This window comes from Chelonoidis abingdonii, chromosome 17 (genome assembly GCF_003597395.2).
Source record: "Chelonoidis abingdonii isolate Lonesome George chromosome 17, CheloAbing_2.0, whole genome shotgun sequence".
Taxonomy (NCBI): Eukaryota; Metazoa; Chordata; order Testudines; family Testudinidae; genus Chelonoidis; species Chelonoidis abingdonii.
In genome coordinates this window covers 25,639,836-25,656,011 of record NC_133785.1, presented here as the reverse complement: position 1 = coordinate 25,656,011, position 16,176 = coordinate 25,639,836, and the positions used below count along the sequence as shown (strand labels likewise).

Here is a 16,176-nt window from a genome sequence, read left to right as displayed (position 1 = left end):
AGATCTACCCCCGCCTGGGCAGCAGATCGGAGCGGGGCGAGCCAGCAGCCCAGCCCCCAGCTAGAGCGAGGAGCCTTAGCAGGGAAGTTAGCTTTCTGTTCTGCATGGTGGAGCTGCTGCCAAGCTGCACCCCAGAGCTGGCTGCATGTGCAGGAAGGATGAAGTGACGCTTGGGAACAGTTTGCAAAGTGACTGCAATTCTTCAACGCTCGGTTCGCCACTGCGCAGGGCCAGCACGCGCTGGGGGAGCCGGGCTCCCGTCACTGCGCATCCCCCGGCCCCGCTAGCGCTCCGCCATTGGCGGGCAGCTCCCTGCGGGCACCACGCAGACCCAGCTTGCCACGACAGCTCGCCGGCCTCGGCCCCGCCCCGCGACGCCTTACGTGCTCGCGGCCGCATTCTCGGAGTGGGGCAGTGTCTCTCCCTGTGATTGACGTCCCGCGGTAGCCTATGAGCGAAGAGGGCTGCCCCAGCCAGGGGACGTAGGGGGCGAAGCTGACCAACCAGGACCCGGCAGGGGGGCTGCCTTATTTACTCTCTTGTCAACATGTCCCGTCCCCTCCCGGGCCGCCCGGCTGGTGGTTGTGCTGCAGGGCCGAGTCGGGGTTCGCCTTTGGGGAGCTGGCTGGCGGCGGGGTCCCTTTGAATTATGAGCGTGGGCAGCGCGCGACCATGCAATGGCGGTCGCTGGTGCTGGGCCTGCTGCTGCTGAGGCTGGGGCTCCACGGGCTGCTGTGGCTGGTGTCCGCGCTGGGGCCCGGGCTGGGCTTCCACCAGCGCTTCCCCTTCGCCCTCCCGCCGCGCGGGGCCCCGCACCCCCCTGGCCGCGCGGCCGCCGGGCGCTGCGGCCGCGCGCACTGGGGCTGCCTGCTCCGGGGCGGCGGCTCGGCCCGGCGGCGGCGATGAGTACGAGAAGCGCTACAGCGGCTCCTTCCCCCCGCAGCTGCGGGCCAGCTCCGCGACGCGGCCCGCGGCATGTTCGCCTTCGGCTACGACAACTACATGCGGCACGCGTTCCGCAGGACGAGCTGAACCCCGTGCCTGCCGCGGCCGCGGCCCAGACCGCGCCGACCCGTGAGTGCGGGGCGGGGGGAGGGAGAAGGGCGCGGCGGCGTGGGGCCGAGGAGGGGGCTGGCAGGGTGGGGGGGTTTGGTGAGGAGGTGGGGGGTTAAAAGGGGGTAGGGGAGGGAGGGGGGACTAGGGTGGGGGGTTTGGGTGAGGAGGTGGGGGTTACAATGGGGTAGGGGGGAGGAGGGGACTAGGGTGGGGGGTTGTGAGCGGTGGGGGTTAAATGGGGGTAGGGGAGGGAGGAGGGGACTAGGGTGGGAGGGGCTGGCAGGGGGGGGGTTTGGTGAGGAGGTGGGGGGTTAAAAATGGGGTAGGGGAGGGAGAGGGGACTAGGGTGAGAGGGGCTGGCAGGGTGGGGGGGTTTGGTGAGGGAGGTGGGGGTTAAATGGGGGTAGGGGAGGGAGGAGGGGACAGGGTGAGAGGGGCTGGCAGGGTGGGGGGGTTTTGGTGAGGAGGTGGGGGGTTAAAATGGGGGTAGGGGAGGGAGGAGGGGATAGGGTGAGAGGGGCTGGCAGGGTGGGGGGGTTTGGTGAGGAGGGGGTTACAATGGGTAGGGGAGGCAGAGGGAGGTGGACTTAGGATGAGAGGGGCTGGGAGGTGTGGGGTTGGTGGCGGTGTGGGGTTTAAAATGGTAGGGGAGGGAGGAGGGGGCTGGCAGGATGGGGGTTTGAGGGAGGAGGGGGGTTAAAATGGGGGGAGGGAGAGAGAGGAGGGGTTAGGGGTGAGAGGGGCGTCAGGATGGGGTTTGGTGACGGTTGGAGGGTTAAAATGGAGTGGGGAGGGAAGAGGAGGACTTCGAGTGGATTGGAGGGGGTTGGCAGGATTAGGGGGTGGTGAGGGGTTAAAATGGCAGGATGAGGGAAGGGGACTAGGGGTGGGGGGCTTGGCAGGGGTGGGGGTTGGTGAGGTGGTGGGGGCGTTAAAATGGGGTACGGGGTTAGGGAAGAGGAGGGACTTAGGGTGAGAGGGAGGCTGGAGGATGGGGGTTTGGTGGGATGGAGGTTGGCGGGCTTTAAACTGGGGAGGGGAAGAGGAACATAGGGTGGGGGTTGGTAGCAGGAAGTGGGGCTTTAAAATTGGGAGGGGAGGGAGTGGGGCTGGCAGGGTTGTGGGGTTTGGTGGAGGTTATCGGGCTGGGGGAGAGAGAACATTTGGTTGGTGGGCAGGCAGGGAGGTGGTTTGGGTGAGAAGGGGTTTGGTGTTGGTGTGGCAGGATGGGGGCTTGGTGAGCAGCAGGGGGTTGTCAAGATGGTGGCTAGGGGAGGGAAAGGGGGTCTGGGGTCTGGCAGGTGGGGCTTTGGGGAGCAGAGAAGGCTGTCTAGAGGTGGGGGATGGAGGAAAGCTGCCTGGAGAGATCTGGCCATGGATTCCTGGTTCATTTCCCTGTCCCTTGGTGGGTGTGGCTGCCTTGGGGGCCCAGCTGGATCATGCACACCCTCTGCCCCAACCATGCAGAGCCCAAGGATACCGTCACTTTCACGTGGTGCCTTTTGCATTGAAGAATTGCAGTCACTTTACAAACTGTTCCCAAGAATCACTTCATTCCTCCTGGACATGCAGCCACCTCTGGGAAGCAGCATGGCAGCAGCTCCAGAGTGCAGAGTAGTGCAACAAGCTAATTTCTCTACTATGGCTGCTCGCTCTAGTTGCATCTGTTAGTAATAGAAGAGCATCCTCAATTTTTCTGTGCATTTCTTCATATTCTTATTGTTGCTCTAATATGTATGTTCCTGTTGTGGTATCTCTGTCTCTCCTAGTGTATATCTGTAAATGAAGACGTATACAGTAGCAGCCTGCCAGCCTGTGTAGTTTAACTAGAAGCCCCAATAACTCCAGGAAGTGTTTAGTGTTAAACCAGTTCAAGTGCAAGGCTACCCTCCCCTTTACACCTATCTGCAGGTTGTTCAGGAGGTGAGCATTAATTCTATCCCATCTTTTTTAAAGCATAGTTGTAATCAGATAATTGACTGTAGAAATTGAAGTTGGCAGTGCAGAGGTGTGAAGTACCTAGCTCCTAAACTTTTATAGAGAATTGTGTGTGACTTGCATTGACTTTCATGGGCATGGGACAGCTAAATCCTCCTCATAATGCTTTTAAATTCTAGGATTATGCCTCAAGTCACATATGTTTAGCTTCCTCTCAGAAAACACAGCAAGCATTGGTATACCTGCCAAAGAGCAAACTGTAACTTTTAAAAATCTTGTGTCCAGACAAGTTATGATAAATGGCATCTTTTCAGCTTCGTAATTCCCATCTCCACCCAGTACCATGTTAGAATGTTAAAGAGCAATAATTCAGTATGATAGAAAAATACTTCTTGGGTCCGAAATTACCTAGTCCTTTACTTCTGGTTTACGTAACTTTTGTGTGTATGGAAGGGAGCGTATCACTTGATGATTATATGTTCTGTTCATTTCCACTGGGGCACTTATCATTGGTCATTATTGGAAGATCAGATACTGGGCAAGATGGACCTTTTGGTCTGACCCAGTATGGTCGTTCTTATGTAATAGTGAGAGTTGGTTAGTCTGTTTTTAAGGCTAGTGACTTGGACAGTAATTTCCCTCTTTTAATGTAGCCGAATTAACTTGTATATGTGATCTGGATAAAGAATCCTCAATGAATCCAAATAGAATTATATCATGGCCCAGGTATCTTGTGATATATATAGAGAACTGGCTTGGCTTTGAGCATTGTTTCTAATCTCAAATGTGTGCTTGTAAGGAGATTGTTAGTTTTTGGAAGCAGAATGGAAACACTTTAGTAGCACTAACTGGTAATACTGCAAATGCTTAGTGCTGAGTCAACGTAAACTAGGCCATTGCTTAGAATTGCCACTGAGTTCTAGCTTTGAGAAATGAGAACAAGTTAACATTCTCTCATTCTAGAGAGAGCTGTTTTCAATCAGACATAATTTTCTTTAGAAATATCTATTCACTGATGGCAGAAGAGAGCTAAAGCAGCTGTCCTATAAAATGTACACAGAATATTTAGGACTGCCCAGGGCGAGAATCTCATTCAGATTTCAGAAAATTTGTGCTGATAGTAAAACATCCATGGCTATCTTGTTACTGTTGCTATTACTACATCAGGAATCCTCTCTGGATGAAGGAAAGCCTCTGTTCACTTGGTTAACCAGCTTTGTGCAGTTTCCTTTCTGGCAATTTTGTAGTTCTCAGCTCGTAAATGTTTGCATGCCTGTATGCTCTCTTGTATCCACAACAAATAGCAAATGTGTGCAGTGTGCAATGTACTCTGTAAAGTCTCACTTCCTACTGTTGATTTAAAACCTTTGAATAATGACACACTTTGTAGATTAGCAACCTGATCGAAAGCCCATTGAAGTCTGGACTCTTAAGAATTGTAGTTTTTTTTTAAAAAGAAAGCTGGTAAATTTTTAAAGAAACCACTTTAGAGACTTGCCATTCTTTAAAATGAATAAAGACACATTTGTAATTGCTACAGATATACATTTACCCAAACAACTTCATTTCAACTGTGTGTTACCTGTTTCCATGGTAGAGGTTTTACTTCTGTAACAGGCCTGTATTTAGCTCTTCTTAATCACATAAGCTGAACACTTGGTCTCCAATGCAATATTTCCTCACCCTCTTTTTTATTTAAAATAACAATTGCAGATTTGTTAAAGATGTAACAGATATGCCCATCTGACCTGTATATAGCTTATGGTTCTGCTCACAATGTCTTACATACAGTCTATGTGGAAAGTATCTTTTCTTTTATAAGAAAACAATTGATGAAATGTGTGTTTAAAAAAAAAGTCACTTTGGTCTTTATTAAAATAAATATGAACTATTCTCACCTGGCTGTCACAAGCAAGCTACTTTTTATAGGTGTAACAGTTAAGTGAAATGGATGACTGCAACAGACTAATCCAGTCAACCATATTTATTTTGATAAAACAAACAATTCAATATGAAAAGGCTGTACAATGAATGCACTATTTATTTTTTTTTTAAAAAAGACATCTATACTTGAAGTTAATAGAGAAGACAAAAGTGACATGCTAGACTTGAAAGACAGTTTGAGCTCCACCATGCCTTTCTCTAGTCTCTTGGCAAAAAAAATAAAAAGGTGGGGGGGACTGGGGGAGGAAGGGGTTGAGTAAGTTCACTATATTGTAGTCTGGAGAGAGCCTAGGCTACAATAATGCATCAGAAGTGCCTTCAAATGTATCAGCTTGAGTCCTGAATAGGAGTAAGAGGCCTTTGTAAACTGTTGAAAAGTACTTTTTTTGCCAGTCAAGACAGGGTCATAGGGCTCAATTTTATCTGCATGGGAATCCAAAGCAAACTCCTTAGCAGCATGAGACCCTTACGCTTCCCCAAAGTAATGTCTTGTATGCCTGGAAATAATTAAATACCCAAATACATATGATTGGCAGCTTATTCTCAGACTTTATAACAGAGGGTGTTGCCTGGTTAATTTTTTTAAGATTTATCTTTTAGTAGGGTGATAGATCTATTTACAATCATGTAACATTTAACTGTATTTGTTTCAGTTCAAATTTGAATATCAATGATGTCTTGGGAAACTACTCTCTAACTCTGATTGATGCACTGGATACCCTAGCGGTGAGTTGTCAAAATACAAAAGTACATATCTTCAATTTCTTAGCAGGAGGTAAGAATCCACAAGTTGCAGTGGTTTAAGTATTTTCCAAGAGGACATGGATGGTGACTAGAGTTGCTTTTTTGAGGCTGTAGCTCATGAAAGCTCATGCTGAAATAAATTTATTAGTCTCTAAGGTGCCACAAGTATTCCTGTTCTTTTTTTGACGGATGGAAGGAGGACAAGTGACAGTGGGGAGAGGCTAGCCACTCATTATGGAAAAGACTAAAATAAAACAAAAAAGAGGATCTTTAACATCTTGTCCAGGCCTCAGTTGTTGATTGTGTCAGAGGTAATCTTTAATAGCAGTAGTTCTGTAAAGCATTCTCAAGCTGTGCAGACACTGTACATATGTTAAATGGACAAAGCTCTAGAATTTTTGAAATTGCAGTTCTTTGACTCAATCTAAGTAGATAGAAATCACCAGGAGAAAAAAGGGTAGCATAGAAAATTGAAAAGAACAAACTGAATTTTGCTAATTGAGTTAAATCCGTTCTAGTGCATCTGGGTAGTATTGTCAGTGATGAGTCTCTTTGCTAATTAAAACCTGATGGCAATGTCTTAACTGGAATCAGAGGGACTGCCTGAAAAAGAGTAAAATCAGTTAGGGAGGAGGCTTGAGGGGAGTAGGAGGTTCAAGATGCTCTTGGAATACATGGTTCTCTTCCTGGCTTGGTTCCTTCACTATCCCAAGCTCCTGGCTCTTGTGGCTGTAATAAGTCTGGATCACTTTTTGTAAGTCTTCTCTTTCATTGACTCGTATATCTGGCCTACTCTACCCTTAAAATTTAGGTCAACATAGCTATGCAGTGCAGGGGTGTGAAAAATCCAGAATTCTTCTGTTGACCTAATTGACCTCTAGGAAACAGGAAAACCCCTTCCATTGCTGTAGAAAGCATCTAAGCTGTGGTGCTACAGTGCTGTTGCTCCGCTGCAGTATGACCCACATGGGCTCATTCTATATCTGCTTCAGTGTAACAAACATGGTTACATGTTGACCACTTACGCGTACCCCGCCCCCTCCTTTGCTTAAATATAGTAGGTGATTGTGTTGTGTGCACCTTCTTGGATTTACATGATAGGCTTTTTCTCTTAACCAAAATTTTATTTTTACTTCTGTGAAGCGTTTTCAAACTTTATGAAGTCCTGAGTACAGAAGGAAGAGTACTTTGCCTATATGATAGAATTTTAAACAGTCTTTCCATACTCTCATTTTTTGCATTGCATGATCAGGTTTTTATTTAAACTAGATGCTTCAGTCAGATAATTACCATTTGTCCACAGCTATTGGATGGACAATGTCTTCTGTAAATGAATTCTGCAGTTGTGTATATTTCTTCTATATACTGTCTTACACTGTGATCTTTTAGAAATTTTTGCAAACTAAAGCACTTCCTCATCACTAAAATGGATACGTATCTCTGTGGTGAAAAGCTGCAGCTGTCTGCTGGAACACAGCAATGGTTTACAGAACTTAAAGCAGGAAATGAGAGGAAAAATGTTTTTTAACTGAAATGGTAGAGGGGACTTTAAAATGCACATACCCAAAGCTTGAATCCGGCTTTCAAAAAAATGAATGTTGATATTTCTGATGTTTGGTTTTAAAAATAAAGTGTTATGGTATATTTAATGGCCACAGGTCCACTTGTGTTTTTAGTTTTCTCTCATGTCCAGCAGTATGCTGCTGTTCAGGACCACACTAGATCATTGGCTCTATACTGGTAAAAGAGTACCACCTACTAAATATCCACTGCTTCTTGCATAGCATCTGTAGGCTGTTTTCCTGTTGAGATCTTCAACCAAGAACTAAACCTGCTTAACTTGAAATACCATTCACCCTTAGTCACAAGATTGCTTTCTTCTGAGATTCAAACCTTTTCCTTTAGGAGGTTCTTGCAGACAGAGACTTCCTCAATTCACAGCTACAAGCCAGTCTCCTCTTGCAGTAGCAGCTCTTGTTCTGAATACTGGCTAAGCCCCACTGTAACTCACTCATTGTGCCCTCATGCTATTCTTAAAGGAGCAGCTCCATTTCTCTTATTACATAATTTAGTTCACCATTAACAAAAATATATGCCATAACAAATACTGTATAAATCAGACTGATTACTAAACACAAACCTTATTAATCTGTTTCTAAAACATTTATTCCAGGGGTCTCACAATCACAACACAAGGTGGCACAGCTGCTAAAATAGACCCCATGACGCTGTCACAACACTAATGCAGCTGTGCTAATAAAGTGGAGTATATTGATGTCCCTTTCCTCATCCTGCTAGTGTTTTGCAGTAGCCTCTGGTGGTAGCATTACTATATGAAAAATGCAGTAAGACACATTTTCTGTGTCCTTAAACAGCCTTTGGTGGCCAGCACCTTTTGACTTGGTCAAGAACACCCCAAATAATGAATTGGGTACTGCCCTAACTGAATCTATAACATTAATTTCTTTTTTAAAGGGGCAGGTTCTATAGCTACATGTGGGAAGCTGAAAATTAAGTGTGGGAGGGAGGAAAACCAGTTCTGTTTATCTTCATAGAAAACAAACTCTGAGCTAGACTTGAGGCCTCATGGAATGGCTGAATTCACCTCTCAACCTGAAATACCGCTGGAGTAATTTCCACAATGTTAATGGAGTTCCACCAGTGTAAAAGCAGTGTGAGAATTTGATTTTAAAACTCTTGGTGTCAGTATACATGGATGTGGTGGAAATAACTTTATTTTGTATATTTTGTCAACTCTTGAGCTTCTACAGGAAATGTGGCTGTTTTTATGTTTCCCTCTACATAGAAGAAAATTCCTCTAACTTCCTGTCACTAATGTTTTTGAAATAAGCAATATAACTACATCTACTTGCAGGTGGTGTTAGCACAGACCTTGCTAGCACTGGGTAAAGTTAACTGAGCATTGCTTTGTTTCCCCCCGTAGTATGCCGATTGTAAGAAATGCAAACAGATCTTAAAACACAAACTGAAGGCATATGAGTATCAACACATACTAGCGTAAATGAACAAAACAGCATAGTAAATATACAAGGCAAGAAGGGGCCGACTTGTTGATTTTAGATGCTTTTATTATCTTGTGCTGTGTGAGGTGACTCGGAATGCTGTTTTGACTGAGATGGGGGGCGGGGGAATAAGTGTATTATTTAAAAAGGGCAAGATGTATTATAACAGTTCTAGATACCCTTTTGTACTTCCACTACAACTACTTAGTGAAGTATTCTTGGCTTGTGTAATGGAATAAGTTTCAAAAAAGCGCTGTACAGGGGAAAGGGAACAAGTTAGTGTTTATAAATAGAAACACTGACTATGAATATCAAAGCCACCATTCTCTACCCAGATGACACATTTGTGGCTTAAAATAAAAACTGAGTTAATTCTTTTCTGTGCGATAACCTGATCGACCTCTCTGTTCTTTAATATTTTTCTTTCATGTTAAAGATAATGGGAAATTCTTCAGAGTTCCAGAAAGCGGTGAAGTTAGTGATTGACACAGTCTCATTTGACAAAGATTCTACAGTCCAAGTCTTTGAGGCAACAATCAGGTATGTGGTCATAAATATCTGACTAAATAGCTGAGATTTTACAGGTGTGTGGGAATGACTCAGAGAGGTTTCTTTGCTCAAAAAGAAACTTACTGGTCCAAAAAACTTCATTGCTTCCTAATTGTTCACTAGGTATGGTTAGTCTGAGTGACTAGAAGTTGTACTCAGTGAACTGTCTTTCAACTGCCACTATTGTTTTTTTAAGTGTCAGGGTTAAAACAAAAGGCAAGTGTGCTGTGGAGATCATTTTTAAGGTAGTCTTTCTTTTACTTTTTCTTCTTACTGAATAACTTAGTGCTGCTTGCTCAGTCTTTTCAAACTGCAAGATAGTATTTGGACAGCTGAACATTTTTTTTAATTTTTTTTTGGAGAGTTTATTCAGGGTATTGATACAAAATATGTTGTTGTGCTCCCTAAAAAGGGGCTTCTGTCAATATATTGTAGACAGGCTTGGCATAACTGAAATCCTCACATCAAAGTAACACTCCAGTATAACTGAAGTTCAGCAGTGCCATTTGCTGTAATCTATAATCTGCAAACCATGCAAATGAAAAGAAAAATAATTTCCCAACCCTAGAATTCCTCTCTCCTTTCTTTTCTTCTCCTAGACATTTGAAAATATGTGCTGTGCAGGATGTCCTAAATATCACCTGATTCAGCCTAGTTGGGACCAAGGGATTGATATTGACTACCATCTTCCCAAAATTCATTTTTATTCTAATTTTGTGTATAACTGTATTTCAGGAAAGGTCTCATGGGTTGAATTTGGATATTTTTTCCTCATTTATAGTTCTGTTACAATCTCATTTTATTGTGTCTTATCTCGAGTTAATTAACATTGTGGGAAGACACATTCTGCTCTCTAACCTGCTTTTAAAAAGTCTTTTTAAAAACTTTTGATTTGGTTCATAGCCCTGTTTCATTTGAACTTGCAGATGTTGACACTGTATCAAGGTGGGCCTGTACTAACAAGAGCAAAAGTCCCTACCTAATCAAATCCTGAGAGAGGGAGTTATAGGGCTCTTTCCGAGGGTGCAAGCTCTCCATTCATTGTGCTTGGTCTGTGAATCCCAAATGAGTTTCTGCAGCCCAGGATTGAAGTTATTCCTTTTGCCTTCTGCACTGTATAATATAATGGTGCAGGAATGTGGGGGGCCAGGGGTGGATTGTGTGTGTGTGTGTGAGAGAGAGAGAAAGGATGCCACCTTCTTTCCCCAACTCATTACAGCTTTGCAGTGGTTATGTCCTCTCTGAATCACTCCTCTTTTTCAGCTATGTAATAGTCTTTCAGTTCTCTGACTAATGGCTCATTTTTTAAGCTTGGCACTGTGTGCCAGGATTCTTATAAATGTTCTCACAGTTGAACTAAATCTGTTCGTATAGTAAAACTAAAAAGAAAATTCATGTATTGTGAATGGAGATGTTGAGATAGACAGCTAAGAATGGATGCAGTTTATTGAATTTCAGTTTGATAGGACCTAACCTTCAGACCGATGGAGTTTTACCAAGTTTGCTCAGTGTTCTTTTGTAGCATTAGGTATTGGCACACTGTAAGAGGCAGGATATTAGATTCATATTTCAAATTCTGTGGATTTTTTTTTAATATTCTGCAATCTCTCTTCCAATAGGGTTTTGGGAAGTCTGCTTTCTGCCCACATAATAATTACAGATACCAAGCAACCCTTTGGTGACATGACCATTAAAGATTATGATGATGAACTCTTACATATGGCTCGTGACCTGGCAGTGAGGCTGCTACCTGCGTTTGAAAACACCAAAACTGGAATTCCCTATCCTCGGGTAGGTGTGATACAATCTATACTGATATATGAGGGTAATTTCCTTATGCTTATCTTTGTAAGGAGATGCAACATCTGCTTTTACAGTAGTGAAATCTTTGTTTTGTCTAAAAGGTACAGCTGTTGGCATCAAATATGATTTACTATATTTTTCAGTACTATGCAGATTTGTTTTGAGCCCACTTTTCCCCTCTGTAGATGCCAGGCTAAAGATTAAAAACTTAACTTCTCTGATATGCCTAAACTTTTTTGTTCGGAGAATGTAGAGTAGGTAGTTACATTCTCCTTTACTCTAGCCAAACTGTAGAGACTTATTTCTAACTCTTCCTCATTACTCAAGGTGCTGTGTGTTGACTTTAAAGTACAGTATACATTAAATATTTTAATTTAGAAGGTCCCAACTAAAATTGTTAACTGTTATCATGCAGGGAGGCATGTCTGTAGAGTTACTTCGGTAGCATCAGTGAAATAATGCCAAAATAATGCACATCCAGAATAGAAGCATGGACACTAAATTAGTTTAAATTTTTATGTATTATATCAGCAGTCTAAAATGAGAGGTAATGCATGGCAGTTGGCTTACCACTGACATTTACAGTTTTATATATATATAACTTAAATGAACTTAGCTAAGTTAGAAAAATTTACTCACCTATGACAAGTTGAAAGCCATCAACAGCTGCAGAATCCAGGCATTTTTCTTAAAATGTTTCTAGTCTTTAGTGAGGCAAAGGAAACATTCCAATGTTGAATAATAAATCAATGCAGTCTCTTTTTCCTGAGTCCGCAAATTGACTTCTTTGCTAGGTTCATCTGTTTGAAACTGGGGTGGAGGCTAAGGAAGGAACAGGGAAAAACGTTGATTTTTTTTGTGAAAACTTCCTCCCATGTTTTGGCCAACTATATAGGGGTTCAAAACTTTCTGAATATTGACATTCTTAAAATCCTGGAGCAAGGGAAGAATTCTTATTGCACTTTTTCCAACCAGATCTATTGTCAGTTTTCAATTTCATTGTATTAGACCCTGTCCAACAAGTGTCTTGTTAGTTTTTGCTGTTCAGAACATTGTGGGCAGTAATGAAATTGACAAGGAAATTGACAACTCTGATGAGTTGCTCTTGGAGAAAGTCCAGTGCATCCATATAGCACTGTTCAAGAGCTGCCCCAGAGGAAGCAATGAAGTGAAGGCTGGGAGAGGAGAAAGGTAAAGGAGATATCCCTTGATTCTCCCCCACCATCATGGCAGCCAGGAAATGAGGGAGTGGGGGTAGGAATTGAAGACAGCATGGGTAAATTCATCTGGTGGTACACCTGAAGAAAATCATAGAATATCAGGGTTGGAAGGGACCTCAGGAGGTCATCTAGGAGGTACACTGAAGCCAAGAAAGGTTAATGAGTAGGACATGAACAAGAAGTTTGTAGGTTTTTTAAAATAACTTTCTGCCAGTTAGCTTCTGTTCATGCATAATTAAATTAATCTTACTGAATAAGAACAGTTTCTTTACAATTAGTGTGTGTGTGCATGCAGTATGGCAGGTCAGATGTCTGTCTTTCTGGCTTTTAAGCTTAATCCTTGGGCTCGCAGGTAGCGAGTAAATTTTTCAAGGCCTGGAATTTAGTGCTTGTGAACAGTGCTGCGCTGACTGCTTTGCAGAATGAATGCAGTATGGTGGGTAGTAGCAGTCCACGCTTACCCCACAGTGCCCTCTGACTAATGGGAAATAATTCTTATAGGGCAGAGATGGCAATCCTATCTTGATAGCCATTTATTTCTTGGCTTTCTTGTGCAGATAAAACTATATGCCATTGCCAAAGGTCTCTTGCAGCTGCTGCAGATCTAAGTTCTCTGCCATTGAGATTCTTTATTCGACTGTAAAAGCAGAATATTTCCTTAAATGTGCAGAATTATGAGATTCCCACTAAAGACTGTTGAGAATGAGAATACTACTTTACGGCAGAGATAACAATGGACTTAAGTGTGGATACTGCAGAAAGATGATTTTCCTGTGAAGATGCATAGCATCTCATAGCAGAAGAGTAGCTCGTTATTTAGGTAATTGTTTCTAGCCACAATGTTGCAGTTTCAGAATGGAGCACCTATTCTGCAGATGAAATGTGGTGTCCTACCTCAGTCGTCTTTATTGGGAGATATTTCTCTTCTTCACAACAACCAAACGTATTTTAAAGTATTGTTGCCAGCACAGAGTGCCCAAGGGGGGCAACAGCGGGGTCCGTTGCCTGGTGTGCGCCGTGCCAATAAACACACCAGGGTGGAGAAGCAAGCAAAGTTTATTTGAGATCTCAGAGTGGTACAAGGAGACTAACGCCTCAAAGCAAGCACACTGGCTTGAGCCGCTTTTCCCTTTTTAAGTTCTTGTTTTTCTTCCCCCCTCTCTTCCTCCCCCTGTAGCACTTACATCAAGCGCAGTTACATTATGCAATCTTGGCTGCAGAAGCTCGTTAGTAATTTTCCCTTTTGCAAATTATCTTATCCTTCTGCTAGAGGTACGCAGGCCTTATCACTACTGCTTTAGACTGGTTTGGGCTATGCTGCCACTGATAGCTTACTGTTACACATTTGATTTTGCAGCTACTAGCTTTCTAGGTCAAGTAAAGTTCAACATGGAGGAGCTTTGGTTTACTGAGACCTAGGGCAGGAGGGCTTCATCGACACTCGTGGTCTTCCACCCACCCGAGTTACCTAGGGTTATGTCTAGTGACACCAACAGTATTGTTGTTGTTACTTTTTGCGCTGTTATGTTTGCATCTATTGCATGTAGTGTGGACGTATACATAACAATGTGTGTAGTATAAAGAGATTGCCGGTGTCCTTTCATTCCCAGGAATGAGGGAACAAGTTGAGGTGCACAGAAGAGTAAAGCTGTAATTCACAGTTTACAAACCTAAATGCACAAAATTAAGCACTTGAATTTCATAGGTGCTGAGCACTTGCAGTTTAGTAATTGTGTGCTTAGCACTTCTGTTTACTTAGGCATATGAATCCTACTTAGACATCTAATTTCAGGGACTGAAGTTTGAACTCGAATTGCAATTCATTCAGCTCTGGCTCCAATTGGTGGGAAGTTTAATCTCTTTTCACTATAGGTAACTAACGCACACACTATTAAAAAGCCTGGCATCTATAATAGCAGCTAAGAGTGGAACTTAGAACATTGTAGCACTCGTTGCTCAACAGGTCATGCAACTGAAGCTCCTGTTTCTGTTTCACAGGTGAATCTAAAGACAGGAATCCCTCCTGACAGCAATAATGAGACCTGTACTGCAGGAGCTGGCTCTTTGTTGGTGGAGTTTGGCATTCTTAGCCGGCTGCTTGGAGATTCCACGTTTGAATGGGTGGCACGACGAGCTGTTAAAGCACTGTGGAGTCTTAGGAGTAACGACACTGGACTATTAGGTAGTCAATGCTCCCGTGTGCTTTCCAGATGTCTTAGTTGCTTCAGTCAGAACAGGCTGTATTAATTGTCTTGTCTCCCATCCTTCTATTTTTAGTTTCCTGACTTCCTGCACAGTAATGCTTCACACATTCTCCAGTATATAAAGGGCACCACTTATCTTCTATCTGACTTTGATGTTGTAAGCTCTCTACATATGTACGCTTGTTATCAGTCTGTGATGTTCTGTGGATGTACAGGGAAAGCATCATAGAGATCCAGGACACAAACCCCTGATGGTTGGACTTTTCCAAAAAAACACAGTTGTGAAATCAAGTTTGTGTTATACTCAGAAATTGAAATTCCTACATATGTAGCCCTCATTAACGTAAATTAAAATAGCATCGTGTAAAGGCTGCAGGATAGGACCTTTAGTCTTTGAATAACTGCATGAGAGTACTAAGCTTAATTAGTTTCTCGAGCAAACAAGCATTAACTTTTTTGCAATACTTTTTCCTTATAGTTATTCTGTAACTTGAATACGTGCAGGTCAAGAATTGGAACTTTAAAAACGAGTTGTCACCTGTTCTTCAACTAAAAAATGCACTAGGAAATGTTTTAGACATAAATCTTTGTCTTTGTCTGTCCCTGAAGGAAATGTCGTGAATATTCAAACTGGCCATTGGGTTGGAAAGCAAAGTGGCTTAGGAGCAGGTTTGGATTCATTCTATGAGTATCTATTGAAGTCTTACATTCTTTTTGGAAAAAAGGAAGACCTAGAGATGTTCAATGATGCATATCGAAGTATTCAGAACTACTTAAGAAGGGGGTATGTTTCCCACAGCTATCATTTTCTTAAACTTACAAACCCTCCAGGGCTGGGTGATAAGTTGTATAGTATCAGCTGCTCTCTTTGGAGAAGCTGTGCTCTCAAACAATTTTTCCTTGATGGAATTATCTGGCCACTGTTGTTTGAAATTTGCACCAATAGTACTCTTATATAGATCAGTTGATGGGGGAGAGAAGAGAAATGGTAAATCACTGTACATTTAAACCAGTATTTATTACTTGGTACAGTAGTAAAAAAAAAACAGACCGACCATCCCAGAGGAAGGGAAGGGAGTGTGGGTGCATGCGAGAGAGAGAGAGAAAGAAACAGTACTATACATGCTTGTTTAGGGCCCAATCTTACCCTTGTTGTGTCAGAGATAAGGCTCCCATTGATGTTTGCGAGAGTAGGATTAGGCTCTGAATTTATATAAATAATTATATGGGATTAACCCTGTTTTTCTAATGATTTATAATATAGGCTCAAAAAAAAATAGTATCCCTGTGTCTGTAGAATTCACGGTTTCTGTGATAGTTGTAAGTTTTATGGCAGTGTTGTAAGAATTTAGCATTAACGTGCCTTGTGCTCTCCTGAAAATGAAACATTCATGTGTTATGGTTGCTTTGCAGACGGGAAGCCTGTAATGAAGGTGAAGGAGACCCTCCTCTCTATGTTAACGTAAATATGTTCAGTGGGCAGCTGATGAACACCTGGATTGATTCTCTGCAAGCCTTTTTTCCTGGACTACAGGTAATCTCAATTTTCAGTCTTTTCTGGCGACTAGGTAGTGCGGTGGGTTGGTTTATTAGAAATGTTTGTTTTAATGCTAGTTCTGGCCACAAGTCAAAGTCTGAGCCACAGGTACCGGTTTCTTCCTTTCCCTGGGGGTGCTCAACCCCTGCTCAGCCCCT

The 16,176-nt window shown here is 43.1% G+C and overlaps 1 protein-coding gene across 1 annotated transcript in view; it reads left to right on the top strand.

Annotated features, from left to right (window-relative positions):
• Positions 1-583: 583 nt before the first annotated feature.
• The window catches only part of EDEM1 (ER degradation enhancing alpha-mannosidase like protein 1), a 24,610-nt gene continuing 9,017 nt past the window's right edge, over positions 584-16,176 (top strand). Inside the window, 11 exon segments of the mRNA XM_032784196.2 lie at positions 584-894; positions 896-947; positions 950-1,012; positions 1,015-1,038; positions 1,041-1,074; positions 5,592-5,664; positions 9,142-9,245; positions 10,874-11,045; positions 14,276-14,459; positions 15,091-15,265; positions 15,895-16,015. Coding sequence (XP_032640087.2) covers positions 673-894; positions 896-947; positions 950-1,012; positions 1,015-1,038; positions 1,041-1,074; positions 5,592-5,664; positions 9,142-9,245; positions 10,874-11,045; positions 14,276-14,459; positions 15,091-15,265; positions 15,895-16,015 — 1,224 coding nt within the window. The 5' untranslated portion in view covers positions 584-672.